This window comes from Eutrema salsugineum, unplaced genomic scaffold (assembly GCF_000478725.1).
Source record: "Eutrema salsugineum unplaced genomic scaffold, Eutsalg1_0 scaffold_13, whole genome shotgun sequence".
NCBI lineage: Eukaryota > Viridiplantae > Streptophyta > Magnoliopsida > Brassicales > Brassicaceae > Eutrema > Eutrema salsugineum.
This window is the reverse complement of record NW_006256885.1, coordinates 2422103-2444982: the sequence shown is the minus strand read 5'-3', so window position 1 is coordinate 2444982 and position 22880 is coordinate 2422103. Positions and strand designations below refer to the sequence as shown.

General features: G+C 37.2%; 6 protein-coding genes across 8 annotated transcripts; 3 read left to right on the top strand and 3 right to left on the bottom strand.

Annotated features, from left to right (window-relative positions):
• Positions 1 to 624: 624 nt before the first annotated feature.
• LOC18024252 (probable polyamine transporter At3g19553) lies at positions 625 to 2944 on the bottom strand. 2 transcript variants are annotated; one of them, XM_006406424.2, is made up of 3 exons: positions 2683 to 2944; positions 1417 to 2450; positions 625 to 1332 (listed from the first exon to the last, which is right to left on the bottom strand). In XM_006406424.2, the coding sequence occupies exons 2-3, from the start codon at positions 2391 to 2393 to the stop codon at positions 873 to 875; spliced, it is 1437 nt and encodes a 478-aa protein (XP_006406487.1). In that variant the 5' UTR covers positions 2394 to 2450; positions 2683 to 2944; the 3' UTR covers positions 625 to 872. The 2 variants fall into 2 exon arrangements, with proteins under 2 accessions (XP_006406487.1, XP_024015629.1); XM_024159861.1 differs by having other exon boundaries at positions 1417 to 2944.
• A 2190-nt stretch (positions 2945 to 5134) lies between these two features.
• Positions 5135 to 5974, top strand: LOC18024251 (putative F-box protein At5g51000). The gene is made up of 2 exons (XM_024159242.1): positions 5135 to 5408; positions 5718 to 5974. The coding sequence occupies exons 1-2, from the start codon at positions 5135 to 5137 to the stop codon at positions 5972 to 5974; spliced, it is 531 nt and encodes a 176-aa protein (XP_024015010.1).
• Positions 5975 to 9000: 3026 nt separating this feature from the next.
• On the top strand, positions 9001 to 13283 carry LOC18024250 (protein SNOWY COTYLEDON 3). 2 transcript variants are annotated; one of them, XM_024159934.1, is made up of 7 exons: positions 9001 to 10750; positions 11201 to 11320; positions 11829 to 11945; positions 12063 to 12152; positions 12252 to 12300; positions 12655 to 12762; positions 12864 to 13283. In XM_024159934.1, the coding sequence occupies exons 1-7, from the start codon at positions 9275 to 9277 to the stop codon at positions 12875 to 12877; spliced, it is 1974 nt and encodes a 657-aa protein (XP_024015702.1). In that variant the 5' UTR covers positions 9001 to 9274; the 3' UTR covers positions 12878 to 13283. The 2 variants fall into 2 exon arrangements, with proteins under 2 accessions (XP_024015702.1, XP_006406485.1); XM_006406422.2 differs by lacking the exon at positions 12252 to 12300.
• Positions 13284 to 14710: 1427 nt separating this feature from the next.
• LOC18024249 (zinc finger protein AZF2) lies at positions 14711 to 16014 on the bottom strand. The gene has a single exon (XM_006406421.2). It carries the CDS (start codon positions 15866 to 15868, stop codon positions 15038 to 15040), a length of 831 nt encoding a protein of 276 aa, XP_006406484.1. The 5' UTR covers positions 15869 to 16014; the 3' UTR covers positions 14711 to 15037.
• A 1833-nt stretch (positions 16015 to 17847) lies between these two features.
• LOC18024248 (mitotic checkpoint protein BUB3.1) lies at positions 17848 to 19997 on the top strand. The gene is given in 9 exon segments (XM_024159241.1): positions 17848 to 17943; positions 18058 to 18188; positions 18458 to 18540; positions 18769 to 19035; positions 19150 to 19225; positions 19296 to 19376; positions 19469 to 19547; positions 19640 to 19740; positions 19853 to 19997. Coding segments are annotated over 9 exon segments (1002 nt in total). The 3' UTR covers positions 19941 to 19997.
• A 265-nt stretch (positions 19998 to 20262) lies between these two features.
• Positions 20263 to 21150, bottom strand: LOC18024247 (RNA polymerase II C-terminal domain phosphatase-like 4). Its single transcript, XM_006406419.1, has one exon. The coding sequence runs from the start codon at positions 21148 to 21150 to the stop codon at positions 20263 to 20265; it is 888 nt and encodes a 295-aa protein (XP_006406482.1).
• Positions 21151 to 22880: the final 1730 nt, after the last annotated feature.

The window sequence follows — 22880 nt, the reverse complement described above, 5'->3', positions numbered from 1 at the left end:
TTTAATATATAATTTATAGATATAAATCCAAATTCATATACATATATGGATCTTAAAATCTAGATATCCGATTTTGACGAATTGGAGAATTTACAATTTTTATCTAGAGTTCTCAGATATAGAAAGACACTACATATAAAAAAGAACAAAACATAAATAGAGAAGATGGAAGTTTCTTTACCTTATAGTTTTTGGGGGTCTAAATTTTAAAGCTCAAATACGAGCGGTTCAAATGGGCCCGCATTGACCAGCACTTGTTATGATGGACCCGCACATATGAGATCATAACTTCAGAACGCTAAAATGAACCGGATAAAGGTAAGATGTAGATTCTTTATGAACACTGCAGTTTATTTACTACATACATAGCAGAAAATGAATGATATAGCCACTTCTGGTTTTAAGTGAGACTTTGCCTCTCTCAATCTCAGACCATTTCTTATTGTATAGTTAAGTAATTACATGGAAAATTTTCATGTCTCCAATCAGAGGAGGTCCAATAAGTAAAGAAGAGAAGGAGAGAAGATAAGAGACTTGAGAAAAGTGCAAATGTTCAAAACCCAAGAACTGGAATTAGAAAACGTGGGGCAGTGGAATGTTGGCGAGATCAACAAATTGAGTGCATTTACTTAAAATGTATACACATAATCATAATACGATCTCTTATTAGACAAATTTAAATCAGAAACCTTCCTGTGCTACACTATTTGTTTGTTTTGTTTTGTTTCTGTACTCTAACCAAAAGCTGAACAAGACATAAATAAAATGCATTCTTACAAACTATACAAGAGTTTCCCATGGTCTCTTCTGTAAGACCTTTGCAAGAATATCACAGAGAGTTCTCGTTGATCTGTCTTTTGCAGGTGGAGTGATCATGGGAGAAGGCTAGCAGAAGACTCGTCTCCATGTTCTTGATCCAACTGTGGCTCTGATAGAACCCTTGAAACTGGTCTTGTTTCCTCTGGGATAAATCTCGCCCATCCTTTCTCCTTTACGAGTTCCAAGAAAGGGTACAAGCAGAACCCGACAACAATGATCGCACCGCTGATCAAAAACGTCTTTGGTGCGGCCAAAACCATCACAAGAATGACAAGAAAAGAAGGAGGAAGGCACAGCATTAAGGTTCCAAAGGTGTTTAAGGGAACTCTATAAGGTCGGTGAAGATCCGGTTTCTTGATCCGTAGTTTGACAAAGGCTGCAAATTCCAGAAGCATTCCTAAAGCGTACAAGAAATTCAGAAACTCTATGATCTCTTGAAAGCTCATCCACGACAGGAATATGACTCCTGTAGCTGAGCACAGAATACTGATCGTTGGTGTCCCATACTTCGACCTGCACACACACAAAGAACGTTTAAACCGAGTTTTTCAATTGCATCATAACCAAAACACAGCCTTGCGGACTAAACTAACTGACCTCTGGGCGAAAAACGCAGGGAGCATCCCTATCTCGCTCATACCAAGAAGCTGAAATGCATCACTACTCATCTCGGCTTCAAACAATCCTAGATTTGACATTGCAGCAGCAGCTTGTATCCATCCCTTGAGCCAAACACCTCCAATAAGCATTCCAACCTCAGCAAAATACCCATCACTCCACTCACCTGAAGAGGATGAGCTTAGAGCTCCAGTCCCTGCCATAAGCGGAATCAAATACGACCCCATGACCAACAAAACCGCTCCAAACAAAGCCTTTGGAAACGTCTTCCCTGGGGACTCAACTTCCCCTGCAAGAGTACTAGCTTTATCCCAATAATTGAGATTCCAAAACATGGTATTGAAGTAGCCTCTCCAGTTAACTTTCTGGAAATCCACAAACAACCAGCGCTTAGGCTTAATACGAGGAACCGCAAGCAAAGCCATTACAACAAATGGGCAGAGAGAGAAAACCGCTAGCAGAACAGCTGAAAAACCGACAATATGCAATCCTCTATAGTTCAGATACGTCAGTGAGAACGTGATGCCTAATAGAGCAGGAACACGCGCAGCTACATGGTTCAAAACAGGGAACGAATGTTTCAGGTAATCAAGAAACAGTACAGGGTATAAAGCATTGTCCATAACACCACTGAACCATTTCCAAAATCCTTCTTGGAACCCCCAAAACGGACCAAACGCTGAAGAGATCCAAACCACGTAGCCACCATTCTCCGGGAAGCTTGTGGCGAGCTCTGCTGTGATCAGAGCTTCGGGTATGCTCCAAATCAGAGGGAAAATTAAGAACCCTAGAAGGGCTAAGAGAGGACCACCACCTGATTTCACAGAATCCTCCACACCAAAAGGGCCACCAGAAACTTCATAGAAAATCAGAAATACTAGAGGCAATAGTGTCAGCTTTGGACTTGGTTTTGTCTTAGCGCCGTAATCATCGTTTGAGATTGTCTCTTCACCCATCAAACAGATACCACCGGCAGAATTGTCTTAACAAGAGAGAGAGACCTCTCTGTGATCCTGTGGAAAACAAATGAAAAGATAAAAGCTTGAGAATAGATTCTGGAGGGCTTCTATAAAAATCAAGCCTTTACGGGATAAGGTATAAAAAAAGAGGGAGCTTGGAAGAGATTCTGTTCAGAAGGCATAGGATTTGCAAATCAGAAAGTCAAATTAGTCGATGGGTTTCTGTTTCGAGAGCTTGTAGATCGACATGGATTGTTGACAATAACAAGCAAGTGGAGAATTTAACCTTGAAGGATAACTGGGTCTCTGACTCTCTCTCTCTCTGTGATGAAGCCTAAAATTGATGAAGAGAAATCTATCGAAGTTGATTGGAAAGATTGTAAAGCTGAACAAAGTTTTCCTAATCAGATTCAAGAGTGGATGTGACGTTTGATCGAAAGTATCTTGTAGAATCGTTTTTGGTGTGTGATAATTAGTTTTGTAATTAAAGACGCCACATGGCTCCCACTATTACACTACCCCATCAATCCAGGACTTCGTCAATCTTCTGCTTCTCTTCTCTTCTCTTCTCTTCTCTTCTTATTTTATTTTATAAAAAATGTTTTTTTTTTGGTAAAAGGTTTTCTATTGAATTGGATTTGAGAAGAGGTAGTTTGCTTGAAAAGGCTGCTTGATTTGGAAGATGATCGACTCCTCAACCTATTATATAGGTTGGCCACTTGTGGGCTCTGAATGTTCCAAGTTTGGTTCAGATCGAGAAAGGTCTACGTGAAGGAGACAAAAGGAGGCCATATTATGATTTATGAGTACTACTAGTTCATTATATATTTTACAAAAGTCTTGTTTGTTTCTTGCATCTCCTTTTCAGTCATTTACTCTCTTATTTTTATATGTCATTCTTAACAAGGTCACCAACAGTTTTGGATGATCAAAAACTTGACAGTTGAAATAATCTTTTACTCTTAATAAAAGTTGTGAAGCTAGAAGATAAATATGGCTTCAACTTCGTGGGATGTTTGATTTGATCTTTAATTCGAGAAGATGATCAAGCTCTGAGGAAAACATATGCCCCCTTTTCAAAATACTCTCACTCACGACATGTTGTTTTGTTGTTATCAATGTGTTGTTGAGATTTTACTATTGATTTTTCATCAAATCATGTAACCTGTTTTATATAGTCAAATGAGCCGAGGTAAAACCATACATTTCATTTAATTGAGGATTTGACTTTCATTGTGATCAGTTTTTATTGATTAACACTATCTCAATACTATATATGTGTATTAAATCTGAGGCATTAGATATGTTAATTAACATTGTTTTCTATGAGGTTGAAGAAGAAAAAACTTGTACATTTGTATCTACCCATTCTACAACATTCCACTCTATATGTACATTTGTTGTGCAATAGATTTTTTGTTAGGCTTATCCCTCTGGAACAAGTGAGCCTCTGATAGATCGTACAGCATACATGACGGTATGTCTGGCTTAAAATATGTACTGAATGTATTGTAAATACGCTGTTTTTGGGAGAAAAATATGAAGCTTTGTTGGAGGCTATTTTTAGTGAGGTGGAGGTAGGCTTTGCAAAGGTCCTTGAGGAGAAGAAGAGCTATTTAACTGCTGCCATGGAACCGATGTCCCAAGGCTGTATTCTTCAAGCTATAAAGAATTATTTCAAGAAAAAATAAAAGAGCCTTGGTTTCATTCAAGGAAGAAATGCCAGCAGTATTTCAGTGTCTTCGTACTGTTCTTAGTCTTGTGGATAGCCGAGTTAGGCTTTCATTTTGAAAAAAATGGAGGAGAACATGAAGGCCAATACTTTAATTTGGCATTTTGTGAAGAATCTGCGTAATAGACTTCAGGGAATTACTGTACAAGATAGAGTCACATGTATAGTTTGACCTCTATCATCAGTGGTTGTTTCTTCAAGAAAACTTGAAGATGCAAAGTGGTTGTTTCTTCTAGGCATTCATTTGGTGGCCACATGTTTAGAAGAGTCCTTCAAATAATTCCATTATATTCTACTAAATATGTTAGTCTTTTGTAATGGTTCCTGCTACATGCCCAATAACTTAATTAAGAGCTGAAACAAAGCCATGTTTGATATATGGATAAAGAGAGTCATTGAGCTCAATTCTCAAACTGATCCATTTCATATTTGTTTTGTCTTGTCCCTGTTTCCATAATTTCGTAGATATAATTCTTTTGTTGCTTACTATTTGATGTATAGTGGTAATTATTTCTTGTGGATATTCATTTGGTGTCTTCATGCTTAGAAGAGCCCTCCAAATGGTTTCATTATGTTCCTGCTAGCATTAGCTCATAATTTGTAATCATTATTTTATTCTTCTCTAGAATGAAAAAGGTGGTGTGGTTTTGAGGGTTTTTGAAATTCTGCATACATTTAAATCCTCTGTTTAAAGAAGAAGTGGTGGAAGAAGAATGCTGAAAACTCTATTAGCTCATTAAGTGTAAAGAGTTTATTTTGGTGCATAACAAACTAACAAAGTGATAGTTTTAAAAAGGCAATAAAAAAATCTTCGTGATGTGAAAATTTTAACTAGAGAGAATTAACCGGAAACCATTTTTGTGAAATGTAAGGACATTGAAAAAGGATATCTTTTTTTTTTTAAAGCTGAAGATATCTTTGTTATATAATGGTAACCTAACTTATTTGTTTATAAATAGTGTACTGGGCACGTAAGAAAAAAAAACCCTAACTTTTATTTGAAGTAATGACAACGATCTCTGATATTCCGAGGGATTTGATAGAGGAGATACTCTCTAGGGTTTCGATAACTTCCATCAGAGCGGTGAGATCCACTTGCAAACGATGGGATGCTTTGTCCAAAGATCATAGCTTTACAAAGAAGCATTGTGGTCTAGCAGCCAAGGAGTTTATGATGGGGATCATGACTTATGATATTAGGGATTGCTTAACGAACGTCAATCTTCATGGAATTTATAACCACAAAGATGGCTTATTTGATTCATCTATAAAGCAATTAGGTAAATTTAATCTAATCGAGATAGCTCAAGTCTTTTACTGTGACCGTTTATTGTTATGCATTAACAATAACAATGACGTGCTCGTGGTATGGAACCCGTATTTGGGGCAAGTCAGGTGGATCCAACTTAGAAGCTAAGCCACCATATATGATCGGTATGGTATCGGATACGACAACACTCGTACCCACAAAATTTTGAGGGTTTTGGATTGTGACCTCTCTATTCATCAACGAGTTGGTAACTACGAAATCTACGATTTAAAGCGTAATTCATGGAAGGTTTTTGATGTCACTCGCAATTGGAATATAGATTATCATCATCGCTGCGTGACTTTGAAGGGAAATACGTACTTTGTCGCTTTTGCAAGAGGGGAAGTCGATTTGGGATATTTTTTAGTCTGTTTTGATTTCACAAGAGAGAGATTTGGACCACGTCTGCGTCTACCGTTTCACTCTTGTGGTCCCGATTCTGTGATTATATCTACTGTCAGAGAAGAGCAGCTTGGAGTGTTATTTAAGAAGGCTGCAGTTTACATGATAGAGATATGGGTTACAACTTACAACTAAGATTGAGCCCGACGACTTGTCATGGAACAAGTTGTTAAAATTTGATAGTAAATCTTTGATTAGAAGTATTCCTGATTTCATATATGGGAGTTTCTTCGTAGACGAGAAGAAGAAAGTAGCAGTGATTTGTGACCGAAAAAAGAGAAGCAACTACTACACAGCGTACATGTTTGGAGAGGATGGATACTACAAAGAAGTGGATCTCGGAGAATCAACATGTTGGCCACTTGTGTGCTCGTATGTTCCGAGTTTGGTGCAGATTCAGCAAGGTCCAGTACCTGCAGGAGACAAAAGTAAAGAACAGCATTACTAGTCAGTTGTTTCTATTTAGTTAACAAGATACCAACAGGTTTGCTGATCAGAAACCAAACTTAATTCTTGTTGAATGACTCTGGCTCAGGTTTTTTTTAATAATGTTTGATCATCTTGTGAGGGAAACAGATTTTATGTTTATACTGCTAATAAAGCTATTGACATTCAAGCTAACAACTTTAGTTAATATAATAATAGTATCGGTTTAATTATATCTCTCTAACTCAACACCAATGTTCTTCGTCCTTCATTTTTTAGACAATTGCTCAAAAACATTTTCATATGAATCTAAGATGAACAACCATAATCCTAAATTCTCATGTTCGCTTGAAGGGTTTTTATGCTGAAGATTAGTGTTATAGTGGATTGTTCCCTAATAGAGGCACATAATAAAAGCTATATAGGCGCTATTATCTGTCAATCAATTTTAAGGGTCATATAAGTACGTTCAAAATGTGCAAAACTTTGATATCTGTCAAATTTTCATGTCTTTCTGTTGATATCTAGCTCATGTGTAGTTGCTCTGGTTTAAAAATTGAAAACTCAGCAAGAATGCTGACAACTACGGACAACAACTAGATATCACAACTTGTATAAACGTATGTGTATCTTGGTTTGATCTTCCTTCCTCGGTTTCATTTGCTCTGTTTTGAAGATCTTTCATTTTTTTGTTCAATCTTGTACTTGGACTCGTACAAGGCTCAATTAAAGCTTTGAGAATGATCAATTCTTGTTGATGTGGTTGCTCAGTTTTGGAAGTTATAAAAATAGCAAGACTGCTTCCACTTTCACATACGGAGTTTTCCATTTTATTACTAGTTTAGTACAACAAATTTCCCTTTTTTCAATAAAGATATTAGTTTTATGTATAAAAATTTAGCGAGAATTAGAAACCACATTATAAAAATAAAAGAAATGAGCTTAATGCGAGGTTTAGAGCACATATCTCCAACAGGTGTGTCTAGTAGTCATTCTTGGTCAGATTGGCTTCTAAGTTCTAGCTAGCTTTGCAATTATAAGGGTGCTTGACCGCATATTCACAAGAATGGGGACAACGGTAAACTTGAGTCAAATTCAAGCACGGTAATTAATCCTCTAAAATTCTCCCATACTGGTAGAGAAGATCACTTTCAATATGATAATTTCCAAGGATTTGGCGTGTTGATGAATCACAACAGCTTTTATATCATAAGGAGACCCTGTTGATATCACCATTCTCATTTTTTACTTTTCAATGTCACAGTTTATGACAGAGATAAGAGAGACCGCTTTCATAGTGAAAATGTCTCAACAGGTAATCTTTGTGAAAGAATTGAGACAAGCGAACCTCCCATTCAGTTTCATAACTTGTTAAAGCCTAGAAATGATAGGAGTTTGATAGTCATGGATGAACTCTTCTATTTATAAAGACAAATATCTTAATCATCAAAATTAACCAAGAAACTTAGCTTCATAAAGAAGACATAACATAAAGGTTCTGCAAAAAAAAATAAAAAATATTCATGTCTCAAGAGCCATATACCAAGAAACTTAGCTTTCTAAAGTAAACATAACATAAGTAAAGCTTTTTGGCTCCAGCATATTTCCACATCTCCAGGGCCATATACACATGTCTCGGGGTTCATGTTGGCTATTGCAGCAAATTCTGCATTGAAAAAGAAAACTGAAACAAATAACAATAGTCAGTTTTTTTTTTTTTGTCGGCAAACTATATTATTACCAACTGTGAATACAAAGTTTATATTACATACCAAGATATTTTATAGCTTTGAGCTTGCTCTCGAGCTATCTTAGCAAGCCTATCAACTTCCTCTACAACATTACGATTAACATACATAAATGAACTCGATCAACATTACGATTAGCAAGCCTATCAACATTACGACTAACTCGAGTTGTGCATTGCATTAACGCTCCTAAAAAGAACACTGTTGTCCCCAACAAACAAGACTTCTTCATAAGCTAGTCTTCTCATTCCTTGAAGTGCCCTTAGTAATACTCTTGCTTCAGCTGCTAATGGAGATACTACTGGTTCAATTGATGAGCTGCCTTGCATAATTTTTTCTCCATTGATACGGTATAAGGAATAACAATAGTCAGTTAGCATAATCAAACCAAAGAAAAAAAAACAGCAAAATAGATACTCATTCCCTGCCTTTGGATTTCATTTTCTTAAAAAAACTCTTAATGTTGACAATCACCTTCCCAAACCACCACAGGAACAATCTAAAGATCAATTGAACAAAGCTTAAATGGAAAAATAAAAGAAGAAACTGTAAAGTTAGTTACAAAATTTATATATTGTATATACATCATTAACTATGTATATATATCGATTCTTTGAAAGTTTTAAAAGAGCATCGAATTTAATGTATCTCAATGTGTAAATGATTATATCAAACTTCCGTAATTTTAAAAGAAAAAAATCGTTATCTATGCTCACCGGGAAAAAACTTACTTATATAATATAGTTACGGCAAATCATTAATGTAAAATTTTTCGGATTTGTTTAAGTCAATATTTTTTTTTTGTTTAACTCAATATTTAAATGGCTAGAAAACGAACGAATTAGCTAAAGTTTCATAAATAGAGTTAAATCGAAAAAAGGAGAGTGAAAAAAATGAAAAAGTTCATAAAAATGAGCTCACACAAGTATCCTAAAGTTTCAGAAAATCCCAAAACCAGAAACCCCACCTCCATTCTCACATCTCTCTCTCTCTCTCTCTCTCTCTCTCTCTTTCTCTCTCTCTCTTTCCTCTTTTTTCTTTTGGCTGTGAAGTTAAGCTAATGCAAAATCCTTGGCAAAACTTCATTGGGATCTTTGTTTCGCACCGAAATCTCTGAAAATTTGCTCTAGCTAAGTTGGGGAAAGTGACAAATCTCTGTAATGCACTGTGAGGATCACGAAGACCAAGACGAAGCAGAGGAAGCAGAAGAAGAAGAAGAAGAAGAAGAGAAGCGAGATATTTCTCGCAGGCAGGTCTGAGAATGGTTGCTGCGATTCCTCAAGCAGCAATCTCCAGCACTGACAATAGGAATCCACCTCGAGATCGGCAAGACAAACCTCAACCCACAACCAACAATGGCGGACAACAACGAAGACCTAGACTCAAAAATGTCCCCTCACGCTACTTATCCCCTTCTCCTTCTCCTTCGCATTCTCATTCTCATTCCACCTCCTCTAACGCTACGACCACCACCACCACCACTACCACATCGTCGTCGACTTCTTCTTCTTCTTCGTCTGCAATACTGAGGACAAGTAAGCGATATCCTTCCCCTTTGCTCTCTCGCGCGACGAATTCCGCTTCTAATTTGAGTAAGACGCCTTCCTTGTTACCCAAACGGTCCCAATCGGTAGACCGTCGTCGGCCGTCGGCAGCTGCTTCTCTTGTTACTGGCACCGAAATGTCGACGGCCACCAAGATGCTTATCACTTCCACCAGGAGTTTATCTGTTTCTTTTCAAGGGGAGTCGTTTTCGCTTCCGATTAGCAAGAAGAAGGAGACTACCACGCCGGTTTCCCACCGGAAATCTACTCCGGAGAGGCGGAGGTCCACGCCGGTTCGAGATCAAAGGGAGAACTCAAAGCCGGTGGACCAGCAACTGTGGCCGGGCGCTTCCCGGAGGGGAAATATCGAATCCGTGCCGAATTCGCTTTCTAGAAGCAAGGCTTGTGACAGTGCTAATAGAGGGAAGCTTGGATCTGGGTTTGTGGGAAGGTCAATGTTGCAGCATTATCCGGCTGATGAGAGTTCTAGGGTTTCTGCTGATGCCAAACTGAGTTTAGATTTGGAATTGAAGGATGAGAGCAAGACAAGACCAAGCACACATCCACGATTGGGTTCTAGTGTTTCCTGTGACTTCACTGCATCTGATACTGATAGTGTTTCATCTGGTAGCACTAATGGTGTGCAGGAATGTGGTTCTGGTGTCAATGGTGAAATTTCTAAAACAAGAAGCTTGCAGCGTGATACTATGGCTTCTGCTAAATTCTGGCAAGAGACTAATAGCCGGTTAAGGCGGTTGCAGGACCCTGGCTCACCTCGATGCTCTAGCCCAAATCCGAGAACCAGTAGTATGTCATCAAAGTTCAGTCAGTCGAAACGGTTCTCTAATGATAGTCCATTGGCATCGTCTCCTCGTGGTATGGCTTCTCCAGTAAGGGGTGCTACTCGCCCTGCTTCACCAAGTAAGCTTTGGGGAACAGCTACATCATCTCAAGCTAGGGCTCTCTCTAGTCCTTCTCGAGTGAGAAATGGAGTTTCTGAACAAATGAACGCTTATAACCGTACCTTGCCTTCAATTATTTGTTTCTCTGCTGATATTAGGAGGGGGAAAATTGGGGAGGATCGCGTTATGGATGCCCACTTGTTGAGGCTTCTGTATAACCGTTATCTGCAGTGGCGGTTTGCCAATGCGATGGCTGACTCAACTTTCATGGTGCAGAGCCACAGTGCAGAGGTATCCTTTCTTTTACATAAACGCATTAATGCTATGTTCGTAACTGTGAATCTATGGATGTGCCGTGTGTAGGCCTTCTTGGATCGTAAGTGCTTTTAGCCACTGCAGCAGACTTAGGAAACCCATGATTTGTAATCTACTTTTAGCCACTGCTGCAGTGTAATATGCTTAAGCCTCTTAAGTACACATTTTCGTGCTCATGCAATAAACTTGATTCGTTAAGGGTTTGATTTAAGTGTTGTGCCTTTCTACATTTTGGATTGTGCTGCATGCTAATTTTTATCTGATACTGATGTCATTACACAGATGAAAGTATGAATGAGGTTAAGCACGAAAATTTTATGAAGTCTAGCTATCGTTATGATAGGGCATTCTTATAGATAGTCGACTTATTGATTTTGTCCGATAACTAGACACATTGCGGTTAATGCACGATTTATTTTATGACAGAAAAACCTGTGGAATGTCTGGGTATCAATCTCGGAGTTGCGCCATTCTGTCACTCTGAAACAGATCAAATTGCTGTTGCTGAGGCAGAAACTGAAACTAGCTTCCATCTTGAAGGAGCAGGTAAGAATATGAACTTTTAACAAATTCATAATTTGTATCCTGTAAACACGAAAGGTTTCCATGTTTCAATTTCTTACCTTATAAGTTCATTGGCACCTTTGAAGTTTTGTATTTGAGACTATGCAGCTATCTTAAGAAATGTTGCTTAGTATTTCTAAAGTTGAGACTTCTTGTTGTAACAGGAAACGTAAACTGAATAGAATTCAACTACTGCCAAATGATAACTGCCCTTTTAATGGCTTACAATTTAATGTGGAGTGTCGATGGGTTGTGTTTGTATGATACATTCTTAGCTCTGCCTCTGGGAGTTGATATCATTAACTGCTTAAAATCATCATCTCATGGCATCCTGAATTTTTGACAAGGAAACACGTTAAGAAACATGAAAGCATGTTTATTTCAAAGTTCAAAACGTTTGACATGTGTAAAGAAACGAGATTATGACTTGTTTTTGTATAATTGTGTTTTTTTTTTTCGTTAGCTAAATCATTGTATTTGGAAATTGTAGATGGATTATTTAGAAGCATGGTCTTTTCTAGACAGAGATCATTCAAAATCCTTGTCAGGAGCAACTGAAGCCTTGAAAGCCAGCACGCTTCGTCTTCCAATTATTGGAAAAGCTGTGGTAAATGCCTTTTGCATTACTCTGATATGTTTGTTTTGGCTCATTTTGTACCCTTAGGTACTGACCATTAAACTCCTTTTTTTTCTGATTGCTTTTCATGATTTTTTGTGTTGTTAGGTTGATATTCAAGATCTCAAGCATGCTGTTAGTTCAGCCGTTGATGTTATGCGCGCTATGGCGTCCTCCATATTCTCGCTGACATCGGAGGTAAATTTCTTGTCTTCAGTGATTATAGCGTGAATGATGATGACTCATGAAGCTTATCCTCTTGTCGCTCCTCTATGCAATTTGTCTGCTTGGAAGAAGATAAAAATTAGAATGCAATGCATAGCTGCGACATACTCTCTCTTCATGTGTAAGTACTAAGCACTGCAGAAAGGTCGTTTTCATGAGAATATGGTTTTTATAAGATAGAAAATGGAAACTCGCTGCTGTCCATTCTTATATGCATATGTTCGAAACCAATAATTCCTGAGAGTCTTGTAATGCATTTTTTACCCCCCAAAAAAAATCAAAAGACTGAACTGTTTCGAGTATTCACTACTGGTACGAAGCCAGTTTTAGGTTAGCTGCTTAGGTCAGACACTAGAGCCCGTTTGTTTGTCAATGTACTTGTCTTGAGTGGTTTCTATACGGATTGCTCGTGTTTTGTGGAACATAATTTTATTACCCCTTATCTCAGTGCATTTTTCTTTTCTGTCATTGGTAGGTGGACGAAATGAATTCAGTAATGGCGGAAATGGTGAATATAACTTCAAAAGAAAAGGTTTTGCTCGAACAATGTCAAGGATTCTTATCAACAGCAGCAGCTTTGCAGGTTAGAAGAATGATCTCTCTGCTTTCTGCGTTTTTCTCTTCCCTTTTGCATTTTCTTCCTGCTCAGCTGATATAATCAAGCAAATCAATGCCTCTTGATAGGTTACCAACTGTAGCATGAAGACGCACATAATACAACTAAGCCGGATACAAACCAACCTGACTTCACAACTGTAGAAACTGATCTCCTCTGAGTTTATGACTACTCACACCACTCCACGACATGATATTAACAATGTTTACATTCCCACGGCCTTCCCTCAGAATCTCAGAAACCGCCTTTATCGTTTTCAACAGGATCAAGGTGAGTGAGATTCATGGGGGTTATCTGTTTCTTTAAGTAAGTTCTTGTTCTGGAGATTACTCAAGAGAAAGGTAGAAGAATAGAATGTGGTGTTTGTTACCGATGAAGTTAGCTTTAATTGTATACAGAAAAGCTTGTAAGGAATCTTTGCCTTTTGTTCTCTAATGAAGAAAAAAAATGTACATAAATAGAAATGATTTAAATCTATGATTTGTTGTCATGTTGCTCCTTATGGTTTTGACAGTACAGATCATTCCACTTACTTATATAGGAGTTGGATTTCTTGCCGTTTGTTTTTTCATTTCCATGTGTCGTTCATTCTTTTTGTGTGTAGACTTCTTGTCGTTTTTTTCTCTTGTCGTTTTTCTTAAGTGCCGCATCAATGCATCTGGCGTACGTGTTTCAGTGTTTGTGTGCTTAACGAACCAGACAAATGACGTCATTATTCTTACTATTTGTTAAGTACATTGTACAACCAACAGAGACACCAAGACTTGGTGACCAAGTGATCAACTTTTTTTTTTTTTAATATAATTCTTGGATAGATAATAAGAACAAAAAAATGATTTTTTAAGATGTGTTTGGATAAGATTATAATTAGCAACACGTCAAGAACATCACAGTTTATATGCTAAACGAACACGAATGGAACGAATTGAATTGATATTATATTAGTATTTTCGATATTCTTACCTCCGAAAGGTCGAAGAACTTACAAACTTTTGAAAACTTTTTGTACTTGTCGTTTACATAATTTCTTTACTTCTCGTCTATACTATATTTGGGATTCTCTTTTCTAAGAACGTCTCGCTATATTTAGAAAATTAAATAATTTCTCAATGAAATTAAAAAAATAGTTTTGTGGTGTTCTTTTGGTGTAAGATATCAAAGCACCGCCAAACCATAATGGCAATCACTTTATAATTAAATAATTATGTTTTTATCGGCGAGAATTAGTAAAATATGTTGGAGAAAATAGAATCAACGAAGACCTATGTGGTTCTATTGAATTTGCGACGCGTATTAGTTAATGATTTTACACTTAATAACGTGTTTGGTTCTCATTAGTGCGATTAGGTGAAACCTTAGACGAGCGAATACAGTTTCTATCTTTCTATTTTTGTGTCTCCTCTTGAGTAGTATCAAAGCAAAGCAAACACAAAACAAAACAAAGCCAAATCAATATATTTATTTGATCCGCTATCAAACAATCAATTGATCAGAGGGTTGACATGAAAAAATAATCCTAAAATCAAACACTGTTATATAATGAAAAAAATTCCACTTCGCTTCGCTACAGAATAATCAAATGATAGAAAGAAGGTAGTTTCTATTTAATTTTTGGTGGCCAAGAAAGTTACACAAGTTAAGTACACATACCTAAAAAACTAAGAACCAATGCACAGATTCGTGGTCACATCTATTTATGATTCGATATAAACATTTTTAAAACAAAATTAAATAATGATGCATGGATTGCTAACTAGCATGTGCAATTAATTACGATTAAATACGAATAAAGAAAAAAGCTAGGCTATAGACACTAGTTTTAGTGGCCAATAACCATATCGGAAGGTATGACAAAGAATAAATAAACAGTTTTTTTATATTTAAAAAAAAAAAAAAATTGTTATTTATGGACCAAACTAATAATACATGTGCTAAATGCTAATGAAGGCAACGAATCCACATGGAAGGATTCTCGTTCCCCAACTATTTCCGCTCTGTGTTCACACACGGAATGCCACGTGTCCTATGTTATACAGAGTGGACTCACTCAAGAGTTTAGCAGCTAAACAATAAACGAAATCCTGACTTAATCAAATTAATCCATCAATCAAATTTGTATCAATCCCTAACATATATGAATAATCCAATCGAGAATTATAAGAAGAAAAAAAAGATAGAAAAATGAAACTACAGTTTTTTAACGGAAAATTACAGAAGAATTATATGTATAATAGACGAATTATTAGATTCCTAGAGAGAAATCTTCTTTCTTGATGACTTGGTCGTGATCGGTCAACAAAAGCGGTTTTTTACCGGTCAACGGACTGAGAATCTCTTCGTCGACGATCGGGTTATGATGAAGGCTAAGCTCCGGTAAAGCCGGGAGGTTTAGATCGATGAATCCACGGTGGCTCCGTTCTTCCGAAACCGTACTTGACACGCTTCCACTGTGACTAACTGATTTGCTTCCTCCGCCTCCGCCGCCGAGGTTGCCTTCGTAGTGACAACGTTTGTGACCGCCGAGAGCTTGACCCGTCGGAAAAACTTTATGGCAGATAGAGCACTCGTGGATCTTCCCGGAGGGAGCGACGGCGTTGGAATTGGTAGGTTTGTCTCCGGCGACGGAGATGCTCGGAGCTGTTGAATCATCGGTGGTGGTTGCGGTTGGAGGTTTGATTCGGTGACTGGCTTTGTGGCCGCCTAAAGCTTGATACGAAGGAAACGCTTTCCCGCAAACGCTACACTTGTACGAAAGCCTTGTCGATTCTTGTGGCGGCGGTGACGGCTGAAATCGCGTTTGCGGCTGGTGATCAGAGGGCTGGTCATTGGCGAGCATGAGGAGACAGAGAGCGAGATACTCTTCCTCCGTAAGATCCTGGTGGTTCTGAGATTTTGGGCGAGATCGAGGCGGCGAGGAAGACGACGAAGTAGGGCTATGAGAACGCTGGCGTTTCGAGCGTTTGCGTTTCAGCCAAGGCTCCATGAAAACGGCGTCGTTCATCAAATCCTCTGTGGAGTCGATTTTGTGTTTGCGGATTGTGAACGACGGAGAATTCATCGCTTCGAGAGCCATAATCAGACGAATCTCTCTGTGTCTTTTCTTCTTCGGTTTAAGATTCAGAAATTTGAGAAATTTCAGAGTCTATCGCAAATATGGTGTGTGTGTGTGAGAGAGAGAGAAAGAGAGAAGAACAAAATGGAGTGAAGTGCTTAAGAAATGTTTGGACTCTGTTTTTATATGGAAACCACGTGGCCGATGGGCTTTAAGTCGGTCAAATTTTTATCTCTTTATTGTCTTACTCTGTTGTTACTTAAGAGGCCTAACACTAACAGTAAATATATGGAAAGATAATTTTGTAATGTCAAAATTAAATTATAATCTCAACAATGATTTTATCATTATTGCATTACATTTTAGCTCTTGAATATGTGTCTAATAAAAATATCAAGATACAAATATGCAATCATAGTAAATCATCAAATCACATTTTAACACCTTTCATTCTGTCAACAGATATTATAACACTTTCATATTGATGTCTTCTGTTTATTTTTATGCAAATAACCACAATGTTAATAAATTTTGTATTTACAAAAAGTACCTCCCAAAATCTAAAGGAAACCAGGAAAGATTTTTTCTTTCTTTTCATATATATAAACAAAATCTTGAAATGTAAACTAAATCTGAAAGAAACCAAGCGAAATATTGATGAATTTACTGTAAAATACCGGGTTTTGGTCACGGCTGACCTAATCCAAGGGTATTAGTCATCAGGAGTGAGAGACCGGTTCAAAGTCAAAAACCAAATGTAATAAATTGGTAAACCCAAAAACAATTTTTAGCTAATACTAAAACAATTAAATTAAAATTAAAAAAAAGGAGCATACCTTTCCCGTGGAGCTGACTTATGTGTTGGCTACGCGCCACGAGTCGTGTGGGGCACGCCTTATAACCAAACGCGTACACGCCTAATTACGTTTTTTGGGTACTAATCTTCCCAAGATTTATATCAATTTTTCTAGATTATTTTTCATTATCTGATCAGTATGATCTCAATTATTTATTAGTCTTCCACCACGCATGGCAGGAATCACTAAGTAATCATTAAGGAATTTCTCAAAAAAATATTTTGAATTTACTCGGCAATATTCGTCTAATAAAACACCTGGATTATACCCCCAAAATACGTAGCGATAATCAAGGAATTAAAGAAAGAAGAAAAAAAAAAGAAAAGAATGTTGAGCTAACTTCAGTGGAGTTGAGTGTAGGTGAGGAAAAAGATTGGGTGTGGCGTGGCGTACCGTATTAGCAACTAGAACGGGGCTTGTTAATAGGACACGTGGGAGTTCCGTTACCACTTGTAGGCCGATGTCACTTTGTTGTTATACCCAACAAGCAAAAAAAGTGGACGTGATTTATCCAAACGCGTTGGCGGAGACGTCACGTGGCGACGTTTACACGTGTCAGCTGGATGAACAGACAAACCGCTTTTGAAGAGAGACATTTTAAGACGCTTTCTCTGATTCTAGTCTTCTTCTTCTCTTTTGCTTGCAAAAAATGTGAAGAATATGGGCCTTCTTATTAAACCCATTAACGCCAATGCCCCCAAATATTCAAAGCTACTATCAGACATTTAACGGTCCAGCTTCGTGATTCGTTGACTTTGATCCTTTTTAAAGAGATTTTTAACTAAATACATTTAGATTTGATATAAAACGGTTTTTTTAGGTCTGGTTACAATTTTGGTTTAGTTTTCAGTCTAAGTCTAATTATATATATAATCAGGTTCCAACCTTACAACCAAAAAAAAGTAAAATATTATTTTATTTTGAAAGATTCAACAAGTTAAGTATCCACTGTTTAGTACCGACCTTTTGGCTCCACAGATTTGAATTCAAACAGACCAACAAAATTTTTTTTTTTTTGTATGTTGAAATTTGAAATAGAATCGACCATCAAATTCAAAACTTGTTTTTTTTTTGTTCATTTCCTAATTCCCCTGTTTCTCTCTTTCTCCAGAAACCCTAGCATTTGTGATCTTCAACGGGAATATGAATATTAAGCTCTCGAATCCACCGTCCGACGGTATTTCTAATCTCCGATTTTCAAATGCTAGTGATCATCTCCTCGTTTCTTCATGGGATAAGGTTAGATAGAAATACTTCTCTGTCTCTGGCTTGTGTTTTTTTTTTTGTCACTGATTTGACTGAAGTTTTCTTACTTAATCTGAAGTAGTTTCTTGTTCTGTATTTGAATCTAAGACTGTGAGGTTGTATGATGTGAGCACAAATTCGCTGAGAGGAGAGTTCTTACATGGCGGTTCAGTACTCGATTGCTGTTTCCATGATGATTTCTCTGGCTTCAGTGTTGGCGCAGACAACAAAGTCAGACGGTAATGTCTCTTTAGTGAACTCAAAGTTCTTAGTCCGAAACTTCTAATTTATGAGTACTGAAGTAAAACAGTGAACAAAGGGTGCATCAAAGTCTCAATCTTGTGAAGAAGAGGCCGTTGGCATAAGAATGCTTTCACTGAGGGCTAATATTACAATTGGCTGGCTTGCAAAGAAGAAGTTGATTTCTACCTCGGTTTTGTTTTCTACTTTACATCAAGTCGTTGTAGTTTTCGTAATTTCGCGTGGGTTTTCTCTGGTTATGCCTCAGGATTGTTTTCAATGTCGGCAAAGAGGACATTTTGGGGATGCATAAAAGACCAGTGCGATGTGTTGAGTATTCTTATGCTACAGGTAAATTGGTAATCATGCTCTTGATGTTAGGTAACTCATAGTTGAGCAATCTCTGTTACTTTATTCAGTACATTAGCATTCATGGACAGTGAAGTTTGTTTTGTAAAGTAACGTTTTGTTTTGTAATGTAACTATGTCCGGAACTCAAATAGTTGCTCTCAGTTGTTTTTTTTTACTGCCTCAAAATAATGCTGAACACATTATGTTTTTATATGATGGATGTTAAAGGGCAAGTTATCACTGGATCTTGGGATAAAACAGTTAAATGTTGGGATCCAAGAGGCGCTGGTGGGCCTGAACGCAACCAGGCGGGGACGTAATTGCAACCAGAGCGTGTTTACTCTCTGTCACTTGTCGGAAACCGTTTAGTTGTGGCAACAGCAGGAAGGCATATAAACGTCTATGATCTCAGAAACATGTCTCAGCCTGAGCAAAGAAGGGAGTCTTCACTGAAATACCAGACCAGATGTGTTCGTAGTTATCCTAATGGAACAGGTTAATCAGCTGACATATTGCTTGCTATCTGTAGAGTTGCTAATGTATTTCTTCCAGTTCCAAAGTATACTTCGTAGCCTCAGTTTTGAGTATCTGATATCGAGATTTTTACAGGGTATGCTCTTAGCTCTGTTGAAGGAAGGGTTGCAATGGAGTTTTTCGATCCATCAGAGGCTGCTCAAGCTAAAAAGTATTTTGTTTTCCCTTCTTATCTCTTTTCCACGGCTTTAACTTACATATTTATTTGAACTTGTTCTTAGATATGCTTTCAAATGTCATCGGAAATCAGAAGCTGGAAGGGATATTGTTTATTCCGTAAATGCCATTGCATTCCATCCGATGTAAGTTCTTATCTTAGAAATAATCCAACTGATTCATATATTTTTTAGATTATTAATTATAATGCTGAGAAATCTGAGATTTTGAACTGCAGTTATGGCACATTTGCAACTGGAGGTTGTGATGGTTTTGTCAACATTTGGGATGGTACCAACAAGAAGAGGCTATATCAGGTTTAGTCAAATGACAAGAGCGTTTTTGTGTGTTCGTTTTTCTCAGAATGTTGACACAGAAATGTATGATTTGGTACTTGTTTCGTTTTCAGTATTCAAAGTATTTAACAAGTATCGCAGCACTGTCATTCAATCGAGATGGTCAGCTACTAGCTGTTGCCTCAAGTTACACATTTGAAGACGGGGAGAAATCGTAAGTATCTTTTTTTCCTTTTAAAATCCTCTGAAGTTTAGAATAATTTGTCTTTGCATTTGGTTTTGTGTTAAAATTCTCTGTAACTGGCTCTGTGTGTGAGATTTTACAGGCATGAACCAGAAGCCATCTTTGTAAGAAGCGTTAATGAAATCGAAGTGAAACCTAAACCCAAAGCATATCCAAATCCTGCAGCGTAGTAAGGAAGAAACAGAAGTATCCTCAACACAAGTTGCTTTTTTGTCTTTGCTAATAAGAGTGTCCCAAAGATTGAATCGATTCAATGTATGTGATTTCTCAGCTTTTAGTCTTTTTCTTTTTTTGGTTGTATAAAGTAAAGTAAATAAAATGCTTTGTAGCTCATTTAGCTTTGGGGATATATTATCACCTAATAGAAATTAGATTGATGCGAAAGAAATAGTTAAAAATACAACATTCTCCTCATAGTCAAGATAACTCTGCATAGTTACATATATGAAAAGTTTCTACAGAATAACAGATTCTTTGTTGAAAAGTTTGAAGTCAATCTCTTGTAGCAGCAGCCTCACGTCCTCTGACTCCAGCTCTTCTTCGACTCTGAAGAATCCATTGTGAACTTCCTTGAGCAATCTCAAAAACATTGGCCAATCCACCGTCGTTTTCGCTCTCGTCTATCTTTTCCTCAGAGTAAGGCTTTGACTCTTTTCTGTTCATTCTGAAATACCTGTATTTGCTAATCTCCACCAAGTTACTCTTGTGATCGATCCAAACATCACGCGTATCATCAACAATCACCACTCCACGCTCATCAGCCAAAACCAAATCAAGCGTCTTCGTATAAGGACTCTCGTCTCTCGTTATCACTCTTTTCCCGAAATAGATTTGCTTCGGATCAATCACATCCAAGATGGCTTTAGCGTAATCGCGATTACCCTTTGTGTAAACATACATTGTGAACATCTCGTTGGCTTCTTTCAAGAAATCGCGAACAAAAGGCCGTAGCTTTGTCAAGTACTCCATTGGATCTCCTTTTGCTTTCAGCTTGCGTAGATCATCCCTTGTATTTGAACCCGCTTCTTCGATTAGATACTTCTCTGCTTCGGTGAGAGATGAAACCCTAATGGTGTGGAGAAGCGTGTGGTCCAAGTCAAGGACCAAGTGGAGTTTCTTCTCGTTGAGACAAGAGAGTTTTGTTACAAGGCGCTTCGTTAACGCTACAGCGTCGTGGCTTAGCTGTAAACCGTCGAAAAGGTAATCGAACGAACGGCCTTGGCGATTGTCAACCGTTGATTTGCAGGCGGTGCAGACTCCGTAGCAAACCCAGCAGTGACCACAGCTACTAGAAGTCGACGAAGACGAGAACTCGTTGTTGTTGTCGATCTTCTGTCTTTTGGGTTTTGGTTCCAGGGAAAAGTTGTCAATTAAAGCCATGATTTTTCTCTGATCGATCGATGGAAAATAAAGAGCTAATTTGATGAGAAACTGGAAAGGAAAGAGTAGAAATTGAAGGTATTGGTAATGGTTTTACACGAACAGGTGATCTCACTCTGGTATCGTGTTTATATATATGCAGAGAGAGAGGCTCATTAGATTTTGGAAAGTTATCGAAATTTGGAAATTACTGTGTGCTAGATATCGGTTTACCAATTGACCATTTTACCCTTATACATATTTGTTGTCTGTGTTTTCCTTTTTTACTAGAGGGGCTCTTTGTGTCGTATTTAGCGCGTGAAAACATCTGCTAATTGGCTATTATACTGATGATCTACATGAATTCAATTTTCCTGATGGGCTTTGTAATTCTTATTTCGTTACATGGGCTTTTTACTTAATATGCACTTCACTACAAAACAAAATTAAGCAAATTATGATTAGAAACAAAAATCACAATTTGTTGTGTGTAACAATATGTTTTTTTCATTATTAAGTGAAAGTTACTGATATCCTTCCTTCTATGTACTCTCTTCTTTTGATGTTGTGTCAGCAGGTAAAATAAAAAGAAGTGAAAGTTACTACTACTAATAACTAGGTGTTTATCCCGCGATTTGCGCGGGCGGAAATGTTTCATCAAATAAATCACATTTGTTATAAATTTACTGATAATAAATTTTATAACAAATATAACAACAATATAAAACATATGATCAATCAAATAAAAAGTAAAAAATAATAAGCAATAATATAAAATAAAGAAAATTAATAATTGCATCATAACTAAAAAGATAATTAAAAGAACGAATTTAAATAACATGTCTTTATATACTATATTCATAGTTTTCTTTAATGTGGCTTCTTTGGATTTGAACTCAAAATCCAGAGTCTTCTAATTTGTTTTATTCCTCCCCTTTTCCAAATCTTCATCTTCTCCTCATTGGTCTTCATCCTTTTTTTTTTGCCCTATCTCTTGTTTCGTCTTATACATCTTCTAATTTCTATTTCGATTTATATTTTCTTTGTCTTAGTCTTTGTTCTCATATTTATTCTTTTTTATTGGCTTCATATTCTCCATACTTCTAATTTTTTATTTATCTTTTTCTGTGTCTTTTACTTTTTTTTTTCATTATTTTTAACTTTTTCTTCTTTATCATTTTCATCTATGAACTTCTTATTTTTTTGAGTTTTTTTTTCACCTCTTTCTTTTTTTTGAATGAATGTTAAATTTATTCGAACAAAAAAAAAACGTTTTTACATCAGATGTTTTCAAATTTAGAAAGCATTATCTATGAAAATTATAATCTAGTCTTCAGTGTGGATATGAAGTTAGCCAGAGCTGATATCCATCTTCGTACTTCCGATCTCCAAGCAGACGAATGGAGTTGAATCTGTTTTTCATTCTTTTGTCTATTCTTCGTATAAGATGCCGCGGTTCAGAGCGGTGTTCTCCGTGTCTGCGACTATTTCTTTCTCCCCAAACAAAGTAGATGATCATTTGGAATTGGAAAAGATACCTGGTCATGAAGTTTTTCAGGTGACCATGGTTCTGGTGAGTAAGGAAAGTCAGTAATTCTTCCCACGAGCAGGTGAAGTCTTCCTTGAGTATTCCTCTTGCTAAAGCATTCCAAATCTGGGAGGTGTATGGGCAGTCGAAGAATAAATGGTCTCTGCATTCAATTGGATGTAGGCAAAAAACACAAGAAGTATAGCTCCACTAAGTTACTCAA